The 13,012-nt window shown below is 46.1% G+C and overlaps 1 protein-coding gene across 1 annotated transcript in view; it reads right to left on the bottom strand.

Annotated features, from left to right (window-relative positions):
• The window catches only part of LOC107112984 (chromosome unknown open reading frame, human C8orf58), a 38,101-nt gene extending 33,985 nt beyond the window's left edge, over nucleotides 1-4,116 (bottom strand). Inside the window, exon 1 of the mRNA XM_015414186.1 lies at nucleotides 4,068-4,116. Coding sequence (XP_015269672.1) covers nucleotides 4,068-4,116 — 49 coding nt within the window. The remainder of the gene's footprint in view (nucleotides 1-4,067) is intronic.
• Between the last annotated feature and the right edge of the window lie 8,896 nt (nucleotides 4,117-13,012).

Genomic DNA, 13,012 nt, shown 5'->3' with positions numbered 1-13,012 from the left:
CCACTCTAATGGTAGAAAGTGAAGAGGACCTCAAGAGCCTCTTGCTCAGGATAAAAGAGGAGAGCGCAAATGTGGGCTTGAAGCTCAACATCAAAAAAACTAAGATCATGGCATCTGGCCCCATCACTCCTTGGCAAATAGAAGGGGAAGTCGTGGAAGTAGTGACAGACTTCACGTTCCTGGGATTCCAGATCACCGCAGACTGTGACAGCAGCCATGAAATTAAAAGATGCCTGCTCCTTGGGAGGAAAGCGATGGGGAACCTAAACAGCATGATAAAAAGTAGAGACATCACCCTGCCAACAAAAGTCCGCATGGTCAAAGCAATGGTGTTCCCAGTAGTCATGTATGGCTGCGAGAGTTGGACTATAAGGAAGGCCGAGCGCCGAAGAATAGATTCTTTTGAACTATGGTGCTGGAGAAGACTCTTGAGAGTCCCTTGGACTGCAAGAAGATCAAGTCAGTCAATCCTAAAAGAAATCAACCCTGACTGTTCCCTGGAAGGCCAGATAATGAAACTGAAGCTCAAATACTTTGGCCACCAAATGAGAATGAAGCACTCACTGGAGAAGACCCTGATGCTGAGAAAGACTGAAGGTCAAAGAAGACGGGGACGGCAAAGGATGAGATGGTTAGACAGTGTCATAGATGCAACGAACATGAAATCGAGCCAACTTCAGAGGACGGTAGAAGACAGGAAGGCCTGGCATGATCTGGTCCGTGGGGTCGCAAAGAGTCGGACTCGACTGTGCAACTGAACAACAACAACAACAACCACTAAGTGGCAATCTAGACTTGTTTTTAAAGCAAGAGACATTTTAGAGGTCTGCCTCTGCGTCATGCATGGACCCTGGTATTCCTTGGAGGTAGTCCTTCCAAGTAATAGCCAAGGCTGACCCTGCTTAGCTTCAAAGATGTGACCGGATCGGGCTAGCTTGCGCTATCCAGGTTAGGGCACCAAGGAAATGATCATCAATGATAGGAAATTTTGGAGGTCATTAACTCATTATGTCACAAATAAGTCAGAAGTGTCTTGACAACACACATACACGGTTAATGATTAGGAGAATCATGAACACTGAAGCCTCTTATTTGAGATTTTTTCCCCATAGCCATGAGGGCTAGAACCATCAAGATTCCCAAGGAGCCAAATATTGTACTATGCAATTTATTCCACATATACAGAAGAAAAGGCGTAGTGAATAGGAAAATGTCCTGCTAAGATCCAAATCCTTCAAATTACAACAGTCCCAGAGAACCACCACCACAACATGGCTTCCTCTTTTAAATCTGATTGCCAGAAGTGACCCTTCCCGTTAGCAGAAATGCAAGCTAAAGAACTATGTGCTCTGTTGAGCTAAGTTACAAGCAGCAGAAAGCCAAACTGGTTCTTAAAACTAGTTCTGCAAATGAGAGAGGACAATGGAGCTGTACTGAAGACTTCAGTGTATATTGCCTTTTTGGGGGGAGGGGTGCAAATCATTATTCAACTTCTCACTAAGCAATAACCTTTGACACTCAAACTTAAAGTTTTAGCCATCGGAAACCCCCGATTAACCTCTGGCGTGGCGTGGATGAACTTAACACTAGAGGATTTTCCCCTAAGATATTTCATTAGAGCAGCAGGACTGGTCTGGTGCCTACATGTGTAAAGAGAGGCAGGTGGGGGGGACCGTAATTCCAAAGAGCAGAAATTAATAGGATGATGTCATTCTGTCCTTAACAACAGCCTTGAGAGGTAGGATTTGCTGAAAGATGGAAGCCCACCATCACCAAGAGAATTCAATAAGCAAACAAGAATTTTAATTTGTTTCTATCAAGATAAGACTAACAGTCTACCTCAATATGCTTCAAGCACTCAGAATGCCATTCGAAGAAGAGTTACACTTTCTAAGGCCGTGGGCAGATGCCATTGCATCTGAGTCAGGCTACCCCAACCACGGCGTGTTCAAGGAGAGAGACAAGCAGGGGTGGTTAGCAATTCCTTTGTTACTTGGTGAGCTCCCATTCGAGCAGTGACCATGGCCTACCCAGCTTAGCTTCCAAGCTGGGATGAACTCAGTTCAAACTGGTCTGTTCAGGTTGCTAGAATTCACTTTAGAATGGCACTAATAAAGTAGCATCCTGTGATGTAATAGCTTGGAACTAGAAGAACAGACTCAGTCCTACATCTGACCCCAGTTTTTTATGTCATCTATAACTTTTCCTCCCAGAAAGAGGCAGTTGCCTTGTTATTTTTGCCTTCTATTACGTATTTTGCCTTCAATTATGAAGCAATCCTTATAAAAACCAGGCTGTCAGATGTGATTCGCCTGCTAATTTTCAGGTCCTTTTCACCCTTTTGTTACTGTAAACAGGAAGTTAGTGGAATTTTCATCCATACATACTGTTAAATGTCTCCCTTTCACCACTGCTTGCACATGTGAACACAGTTAAGGTTCTTTAGATGGAACCTTGAAGATTCCTAATCACTTTCCTCTGCTGAGAACTTAGGACAGTTAACCTTTAGGGGGCCTCCGGGCCACCCTCCTGTACCCCTCCCTCTGGCTATAGTAGCCTACCTGGCAGGGCTACTGTAAAGATAACAGACACACAGTCTTTAAAGCACTATACAATGCTGAGTATCATTTTAGAAAGCAACCAGAACCTCTTATAAAAGACATTTTCTCAAGGCACCAAAAATGTTTTGCATTCTGCTTGATGCGGCTGTGCAAATAAAGGAGACTAACTTAGCTGCAGAGTACAAGGGATCTAAAAATTAATGCACAAGTCAGTCCTATCTCTGCACTATTCCTTGTTTTGTGTGGCTCACTCTTAAATAAGTGTGCAGAACTGCAACCTAACAGCTTATTTATTAATTAAAATATTTATATCCCACCTTTCATGGTGCTTCAAAGCGGATTATGATAACAATTAAAAACATGTTAAGTTAAAAAAAAGACAACACAAATCTCCCCCTCCCCCCAAAAAAAAGATACCTGCTCATTCTGATCACTCTCAGGGTAGCTCAGAGCAAATCTCAAGGGTTACAGTGGGATTCATTCCCAGCGACTGCAGAACCAGCACTTTTACCAAAAGCCTGGAAGAGGCTGCACAAGAGGTATGCTGAAACACACACGCGCCACTATCACCCTCCGTTTATAGCAACTGCAAAAAACACACACCCACAACAAGGATAGTAGTTTAAAAATTAGACCATTTCAAGTGTTGTAAGAAAACGTTCAGAAAAAATTCTTTAACTACAAAACGAGGTGGTCGGGCGCCAGAAAGCTAAACAGAAAAGGGCACCGCCATCCCCTCCCCACCCCACCCCCGAGGAAGCCCTGCCTCGCGCTCCTTCCACTCGCCAGCCAGCATTTCCAGCATTCACACATGGCAAAGCGCACGTAACAGAAGGCGAGACGGGCGCTAGAGCAACCTCCAGCCCCACCACCTCGGACGCCCGCTGCGTGGGTGCTCGGACACAGAAAAGCAAGCAAGACGCGCTTTTAGCTTTTGAGCTGCGATGGCTCAAAACGCTGAACTGCAGGCTGTGGAAGGTCGGTAGTTCACCAGTTCGAGACCCGAGTTGCCGCATGACGGAGTGAGCTCCCGTCTCCAGTTCCAGCTCCTGCCAAGCTAGCAGTTCGAAAGCAAGAAATTGCAAGTAGATAAATAGGTACCACTTCGGTGGGAAGGTAACCGCATTCCGTGCGCCTTGGTGTCTAGTCATGCCGGCCACATGACCACGGAAACGTCTTCGGACAGCGCTGGCTCTTCGGCTTGGAAACGGAGATGAGCACCGCAGCCCTAGAGTCGGACTCGACTGGCTTTCGAGCAAGGGAACCTTTACCCCCGTCTGAGAGGGGGAGGCCGAGAGGAACCGTACACCCCACACCGAAGGCTGCCCGGTAATAGGTCATTCCTTTACAAGCTCAGGCCAGCCGGAAACTTTGACCGTGACCTTTCCAGAACCGTCCTAACCCGCCCCAAGGAGCCGCCCTTCTGCGGCGCACACGGCAAAAAGCGCCCCCCGGGAAGGCCAAAGCCCCTTCGCCTGCGGGGAGGAAAGGAAGAGAGTCGCTCACCGCGATTCCAAAGCGGCTCCACCGAGAAGACCCGTCGCCTTTTAAGCATCTCCCGCGAGGAAGGAGCGGCGCCCCGGGCAGGTCCGGTCCTCCTGGCTCAATCGGCTGCCTCCAAACTTTCCCTCCGCTACTTGGAAGGAGATAAGGGGTCTAAGACCGCCTCCCGCGCGTCCCTCCGTGATTTATACAGGGAGGGGTCCGAATGACGCGGCTGGGTGGGGACACTCCCAGGGGAACTTGAGACACACACCCCCCGACCGGGAAAGGGCGCCGGGATCGCTCGGCTGGGTGTGCGGGGGAGACGGCGGCAAGGACCTGCAAGGCGAAGGGGCGGGTCGGACTCGTGGCACGCTGCTGCAGTGCGCGCAGCCCGGTCCAGCTTGCGTCTTTCCTCGGAAATAAGTTGCACCGAGATTAGTGAGACCCCTAAACTCGCCGGGGTTTGGAGCCGCAGTCTTTCCAGAAAGAAGCAGCGAGTTGGGCGTTACCGAAAAAGTGTCGTCGGAACGCAGCGATAAATTTATTGCACGCCAGGACATTTCTCTTCTTTCCCCTTCTAGAAGCGATTTTCCCATGCCCTAACCCGGACCTTTACCAAACAATGTTCTGCTTATGAATCCTCCAGTTTTCTGAAATGCTAAAGCCGTGGCTAGAACCAGCAAGCGGGTGTGCTCAGTGAATCAGATTGACTTTTTTTCTCTCCCTCTCTCGGTTTTAAAAATGGTTTTCGTTTGTTGCGCAAGTATGCTGCATAGAGTTTGAGATGTAAAAACCAAGTCACACCTCAGCCGAGAAAATCACTAGCACTGCTGCAATCCCATAGGAGTAAGAGTGGGACTTAAAAGAGTGGGACTTAATTCTGACTAAAGAAGAGGGACAGAACTGCGTTGCTTTACCAGCTCTCTTCCACCCAGCTCTTGGGTCAGTCTTCCCGGCTATCCGTTTGCTAATAGTCTGACCAGCCATTGCCATTAACAGGTGATAATGTTCAGCTTTATGCCAGGAAAAGAACCTGCTGATTGCTGCATATAAAACATCTGTGAAAGAGAGGCAGAGAAGTCACACTTGTTAGCTCTATTCCCACATCCTTCAATGGGGACTACCACAGTGATTTTAGCTGATATGTAAGGGTTAGTAAACCTACTGATGAAGTATTTTGAACATGTCATGAATTCTATTTCAACCAGATTGCATGTTTAACAGCATAGGAATTACAGGGCCTCAAACTGCATCTCACTGATACTGCTCATGTGAGCCAGCTGTGTTCTTCAGGCAGCCTTCTCCTGGTGGCTGCTCCTGTGGCAATAAAAAGGTCTCTCCTTCTTTGGAGGTTTTCAAACAGAGGCTAGATGGCCATCTGTCAGTAATGCTGATCATGTGAACTTAGGCAGATCATGAGCGGGAGGGCAGGAAGGGTTGCATCAGTACTTCGTTCTTATGGCCCTTTCTTACACGCCCAGGGAAATGCTGATTGCCACCTAGGGTCAGGAAGCAATTTTTCTCTAGACTAGTTTGGGATCCTGGAGATTTTATTTTTTGTCATCTTCTGGGTGTGGAACAGCAGACACTGGGGTGCGGGGGGGGGGAGGTATTTGTGAATTCCCTGCATTGTGCAGGGGGTTGGACTAGATGACCCTGGAGATCCCTTCCAACTCGGATTCTATGATAGCTGGGTCATTTTTAAGGTGCTGAGTCCAGTCCCTTAGCATGGCCTGTTAGAGTGGGCGCAGAGGGTGCCTTCACTCACTACAGTTTGGAAAGCGTGTGAGGCAGTTTTATTCCAGCGGCCTTTTGGCAGAGAATAAATTGCTTTGGCTGCATGCTTTTTAATGTTGAATGTTTTGATTCTGTGCACTTTTTAAAATGTGCATTTTTAACCTGTGCATTTTAAATGTCTTGTTAATTGGGCTGTTATATTTTGTCTCCTGATAAGATGGTGTTTTTTAATTCGTTTAAAACATTTGTTAGCCGCCTCTCTCCCTTGCAGAACTCAAGGCGGCTTAAGATATAAATAAAGCATTATGAAAACACAATAAAAATAACAATTATATAACCTATAAAAGTCACAGATTAAAAACTCCAAGTAGAACTGCCAATAATGAAGAAGAGATTGGATTTATACCCCTGTCCTTTACTACCTAAAGGAGTCTCAAAGTGGTTTACAATCTCCTTCCCTTTCCCTCCCTTCCCCACAACAGACACCCTGTGCGGTAGGTGTGGCCGAGAGAGCTCTTTCCAGAACTGCTCCTGAGAGAACAGCTCTGAAAGAACTTGTAACTGACCCAAGGTCACACCAGCAGCTGCATGTGGAGAAGTGGGGAATCAAACCCAGTTCTCCCAGATTAGAGTCTGTGCTGCTAACCACTACACAAAACTGAATGAAAGCTAAACCAATGAGTATGCAGTCCTAAATAAAACTGTCTTCAACTGCCTCCTGAAGATCAATAGTGAGGGGACCAGGAACAGCTCCCTAAGGAGGGTGCTCCATAATTGTGGGGCTGCCACAGAAAAGGCCCTCTCTCGTGACTCCACCAAACAAGCATCTTTAATTGTGAGACAGTCAGGAGGATATCTTGCTCCAATCTTAATTCCCAGGCAGGAAAGTATGGGAGCAGATGGTCCTTGAGATACTCTGGTCCCAACCCGTGTAGGGTTTTAAAGGATAAAACCATCACCTTGAATTGGGCTTGGGAACAGATTGGTAGCCAGTGTAATCGCTGTGGTTCTGGGGACATAGGCTCCCCATCGCTGGCTGACACCAGCAGTCTAGCTACAGCATTCTGCACTAGCTGCATCTTCCAAACACTCTTCGGGGTAGCCCCTTTGTGAGTCACTGCATTGTGAAGTGTTGCCTTGTGAGTCACTTTTAAGTCTGAGGAGATAAGGTGAGGGTATAAATACTTTAAACAAATTTCTCAAAACCAGACAAATCTGTTTAGGATGGCACAGTTAGTCCCCACCACAACAGCAACAGGGACGAATTTGCCAAGGGACTGAAATTCAAACTAAGGTCCAAGCATGGGGAAAGAAGTAGGGGGAGCTGAGTATTTTCTCAAAAATTCCTTTCCAGAAGTTTCTGGTCCCATTCTCAGTTTGTAGGGGAGTTGCCATGCTAGAATCAGTCACAGGTTAAGAATTTGTTTATTAAAACATCTGTGTGTTTGTAAAGTACCATCAAGTTGCAGCCAACCCATGGCACCCCTCATGGGCTTTTCAAGGTAAGAGACATTCAGAGGTGATTTGCCATTGCCTGCTTTTGCGTCACAACCAGTGTTCCCTCTAAGCTGAGTTAGTGTGAGCTAGCTCACAGTTTTTTAGCCTCTGGCTCACAGATTTTTGTCTTCACTCAGGAAGGAAGGCTCCAGAGCAAACTAATTTACGCAGTAACCAAATCCTTGCTTACAACTTTAATGCCAGGAGCTCACCAAGTAGAATTTTTGCTCACAAGACTCCACAGCTTAGAGGGAACATTGGTCACAACCCTGGACTTCCTTGGAGGCCTCCCATCCAAATACTGACCAGGGTTGACCCTGCTTAGCTTCTGAGTTCTGATAAGAGCAGGCTATTCTGGGCCACATTTGTACCCCACTTTTCTCTTGTGGCTGAAAGCAGTATACTGTTCCACAATTTAAAACAATGCAAAGTACGATAAACTCGCATTCATTCTCCGTCTCCAAAAAAAAATGCCTGCAGCTTAAACCCCATTAAAGCCCGCACAAATAAAAGAGCCTTGCAGCACCTCCGTAAAAGTTTCAGAGGGCATCTGTGTCGGTCTACAGTAGAACAGCTAGATATTAGTCCACTAGGACCTTAGAAAGCAACAAGATTTTCAGGGTATAACCTTTCAAGAGTTAATGGTCTGATGAAGGGAACTTTGATTCTTGCAAGCTTATACCTCCCAAATCTTGTTGGTCCTAAGATGCTACTAGACATATCTTAGCTGTCCCTAGAAGTTGGCTCCCTCTCATCTCCTCAGAGAGCCTGTTCCACACAAGGTGAACATGCACCTGAAGCTGCCTTATACTGAATCAGACCATTGGTCCATCAAGGTCAGGACAGGAGCAGGAAGTGCTTCCCCAAGAAGCTGAGGAGAAGGGGCTGTGGCACTTCAGGCTTCCCTGATGAAGAGAAGAACAAAGCCCCACCTAAGGAGTCGCGCCGTTGGAAGCAAGCTCGATCTCCAAGTTTGTTTTAATGCTTCAGTTGCAATGCTTCACTCCCCCCCACCTCCACTTGTAAATTGGAGAGGGCTCTACAAAGAGAGAAATAGTTGTTTGGAGCCAATTGCGATTTCCCCAGTTGCCCTGGGATTAATTTAATTTAATTAGTGCCCGCCCCCCCGCCCCCGAAAAAAAATCCTGGCTACAGGGCTGTCAGTACTGTTTATTCAGACTTGGCAATGGCTCTCTAGGCAGAGGTCTTTCACATCACATCACGTGATTCTTTACCTGAAAATACCAAGCAGATGCTCTACCACTGAGCCACAACCCTTCCCTGAGCCATTATAGAGGAGTGGACTGTAGTAGATGCCAAGCAGGCCACCTTAAGTGGGGGAACAACTAGAAGATAGTAATCAAAAGACCAGAGTTGGTGCACAGGGATATATGCTTGCTGCTTTTTGCTAGCAGACACCTTTTCAACTGAGTGAACTGATCCAGCCCTCAGGCGAGCCAATATGAAAGCGCCATCTTACTGGCAAGTTGTGGTTTCAAGTGCTTGTACTACAGACCAGAAAGCCGAATAGTTTTACGAAAGTTTGATAGGAAAGTTCATGGCATAACTGAGAAAAGCCCTTTGAGTCTTTCCGTCCACTGTGAATTTCAAACCCCTCCTCTGACCTCGTGAGCATCAGGAGGAAAGGGACAGAAGGTCAGGAGGCAGATTATTGTACCTGTAAAAAGGACGAAAATCTCCCTCATGGAAATTAGGACATCTGCCTTTACTTTGAAGGACCGGAAGCTGGAGCTGCTCACACCTGGCCTTGCAAAGATAAATGGGGATTAGAGTTCTAAATCCTCTTCAGCAGATCTACCATTTTCATCCTTGCCTAATCCTTTGGCTAACAATAGAGAATTTGCAAGGATAAATTAATTATATGTGCGTACAAAGGTAGCCCCCTTAGTTGTGTATCCAGACCGCGGACCTCTTTGTGGGTAATATCTTACACAAAGATAAGTCATTATTTGTATGCCATTTCACTATCCGTGTTTCCTTGACCAGACACTGGATTAATCACAATCCTTTGCCCTCACCCTAACCATCAAAGACAGATGTCTTTAATAAATTGCTCACCTTTATTGGCATTTGGGGGTTGCTTTCCCCCCATAATGCCTGCCCCCAAAACAGGGAATACAGCCACTACAGATACAAATGTCTGATCATCCATGTGTCTGCCTCAGCCTTCTAATCCAGATCCAGAGAGGGAACGATTAGGAGATCTCTAGGGCATTAACCCTCAGAAAGCTAGTTGCCTTTTTATTTTATTTTTATTGGTATGTATTTTGTGTGTGTGTGTGTGTGTGTGTGTGCTTGTGAGCCTGGAAGTCATGGTGACTTCTGGCGACCCCTAGTGGGGCTGGGATGTTTCAGTGAGGTGGCTTGATATTACCTGCCTCTGTGTCCCAGCCCTGGTATTCTTTGGAGGTCGCCCTTCCAAGTACTTGCCCTGCTTAGCTTCTGAGATCTGATGAGATCAGGCTTGCCTGGGCTAATGAGGTCAGGGCAGCCAGCTGCCTCTTGGACATAGTTAAGAGAATATGTTGATGGGACTGCCAAATTTCAAAGCATACCACTCACCCTTAGGAAGTAACAGACAAGCTAAAGACCTCTGGGAGGCATCACTTTTGTGTCTCTAAGGAGCACCTATTTTGCAAACAGTTACATTTCTCAAAGGAAGATGATTGGCATGGAACATCCAAGATTTTATGGAGCTACCCAACATTCTGTGACTGGTCTGACTCTTGCCACGATGGCAGCCATATTGTTGCAGTGTCCATTAAGTATAGGGGCCATTTCAAAAGAGTCCAGAGGTTCAACATGCGTGGGTAAACCTGGCTTAAACTTCAGTCCCACCTTTATTTGCACAGAAGTAAATCCAGTATGTTTTGTACTATTAAATCCAATTTATTTGGAGTCTGATACTTTTAAAGATGCACAAAAGCATAAGCTCCAATAAAGAGTTTAGACTTTTGTTGCAGCTGCAACAGACTAACACAGCTACCCTCCTAGAATCAATTATATAAGTGTAACACGGAAAATTATTGGTGCTCCCACTTACCAAATGCTGATCATTATCATATAGTGTGGATGCGTCTGACTGGTAACGCTTTCTGGAAGCACTTTTTCGGGGGGGGGGGATAAATGATAGGCTACACAATCCCATTCAATAGCAATGTTTTTCTTTAACATTTTAATAATACTAATGCAGATGATGACAATAATTAGCTGTTTTGCAACAATTGCTACAAATGCATACTGTTTTGTATTACAACCAGGGCTATTTTTGGGCAGGAACGCACAGGAACGGAGTTCCGGCTGGCTCCCGAGTTGGCCACACCCAGCAGGAACTCATTAGCATAATAGGCCACACCCAACAGCAGAAACTCATTAGGACTGGCTACATTAGGGGTGGGTGGCATAACATGCAAAGGAGTTCCTGCTATAAAAAAGCCCTAAACAGAATAAGAAGCAAAAGGTGAGTGTGTCTGGATGACCACACTTCTGCGAACATGGGGTGTGTGGCCTAATATGCTAATGAGCTGTGCTGTCAGGGGTGTGTCCTAATAAGCAAATGCATTTCTGCTGTTGGGTGTGGCCTATTATGCTAATGAGTTCCTGCTGGGATTTTTCTACAAAAAAAGCCCTGCAAATATCCATTGCCTCCACTGTTAATACGGTTCATACAAATGTATTTTGGAGATACCAATCCTGACATACTACAAGAAATCAATAGATGACATGACACACCCAAACATATCTGTTGAAAGATAGATGCTGGGGTAGATATGGCCAACTTTTTCACTCGGTCTTGGCCAATTCCTCTTCTTATTACAACTCTCATTCCCCAGGACTTTTGGCCATGCAGGTCCCGTGATCCCCAGTGTAGGCTTTTTGGTGGTCAAAGGGGATCCTTTCCTTCCTTTTTCACTAGGGGAAAACCTGGTTGGATCCAACCCACTTTTTATAAATCAGCAGAATAATAAACGGATTCAACCTTATCATTTTCTCTCTTGCGGACAAAAAAAATGATCATACAGTGAGGTTTTGTGTTCCTTTTTACAGACATTAAAAAGTTAAAAACATTTCCTGGCCCAGAAAGTTCACCCGAAACTGCATATTATAAACAGTCTTGTGTTCTCAGCAAGACGTTGGGATACCTCTGCACTGACTGGCCTGTATCTATGAACTCGGAGAAGGTCGTGAGGTCAAGACAGCAGGTTTTATCCAAACTAACAGTGCCATTTCAGCTAGCAGGATTTACTGGGATAAACTAATTCAGATGTTGGAGTTCTATCTTGGAATTCCCCCTCTCTTTAAACTTCTGTAAACAGCAGGCAGGAGGAATTAGTTACCCCTTTCTCCAACACCCTCCCCTTCAGCTCTTGAAGGCAGTATGTGCTCCATGGTGAAAACCTAAGGGGAGATTTAACTACAACCACCCCCCTTGCCCAGTACAATGGCCCCAATCCAAATCACACATACACACACCCAAGCTACTGTTTATTGACGTTTAAGGAAACAACAGATCCAATTGCAGCTACTTTTCCTCTAGTTTGGCCTCATGAATGTGACTGGAGGCATATTTCTTTCCCTTCCTTTCCTCTGTTTTCACTGCACTGAGACTAGGTATTACAATTGAGGTAAACAGTGTTATCTCTCCAATTATCTACTATTTCCTTGCTGCTAAACTCTCATTATAAAGTGCAATTTATTTTGAAAAACCCAAGTCAATGTTCCCTTCTTGTCACATTTTGATACTCCAGTACTGGCTTTCCCTCAAAAACGATAAGCTTTTGTTTCGGAAATCATGATCCACACCCACTATATAAGCTGGAATGCGTAGCTTACAACTGAGGAGTGAGCTTATCTTTTAATTTATCAAACATTGAAAGTTCACTTGACATGAGTAGTAAGAAACATTTTCTGCCCTTTGCCAACTGCCCTCTCAAGACTGATCTTGTCAGATCTTGGAAGCTAAGCAGGGTTGGCCCTTATCTAGTATTTGGATGGGAGACCTCCAAGGAACACCAGGGTCATGCCACAGAGGAAGGCAATGGCAAACCACCTCTGAACATCTCTTGCCTTGGAAACCTCGTAGGGAGTCACCATAAGTCAGCTGCGACTTGGCAAAAAAACCCAAAACTGATTTCTCAAGGACCACTAAAAAACGTATATGGCATCTTCTCTCTCTCTCTTGGAGGCCAACCAGATCTGTTCCCTTTAAAAATTCACTGTCTTTTTCCAGAAGGGAAGCAAACTAAGTTTAAGAAGGTTCTGTTTTACCCAGTAGCCAGACAGATGCCCCTGGAATGCCTGCAAGCAGGGCACAGAGGGAAACACCTCCTCCATTACTGTGCTGCAGCAATCTCTTGGGAACACAGAAGTTCCATTTAGCCACCATCACCGCCTCTTGCAGCAGTGAATTCAGGGCCGGCCCCAGCTTATTTTGCACCATAGGCGAGGACAGGGGTCATTTCGTAGAAAAAGAGCTAGGGGAACTCATTAGCATAACTCATTAGCATATGCCACACCCCCTGACATCACCGGAAGTGTGTCATAAGGCCACACCTCCTGACATCACTGGAAATGTGTCATAAGGCCACACACCCTGCCCCCAGCGGTCCCGACTGCCGGTGCCGGCCTTGCAGCTCCACTGCTGAGCCCCATGAGGGGCCTGGCGGTGGACCTGCAAGGCCGGCGGGAGTGCAAGGAAGCCCCGTGAAGGC

This window comes from Gekko japonicus, unplaced genomic scaffold (genome assembly GCF_001447785.1).
Source record: "Gekko japonicus isolate JY-2015 unplaced genomic scaffold, Gekko_japonicus_V1.1 scaffold9, whole genome shotgun sequence".
In the NCBI taxonomy this organism is placed as follows: Eukaryota; Metazoa; Chordata; class Lepidosauria; order Squamata; family Gekkonidae; genus Gekko; species Gekko japonicus.
This window is presented reverse-complemented; position numbering and strand designations above follow the sequence as displayed.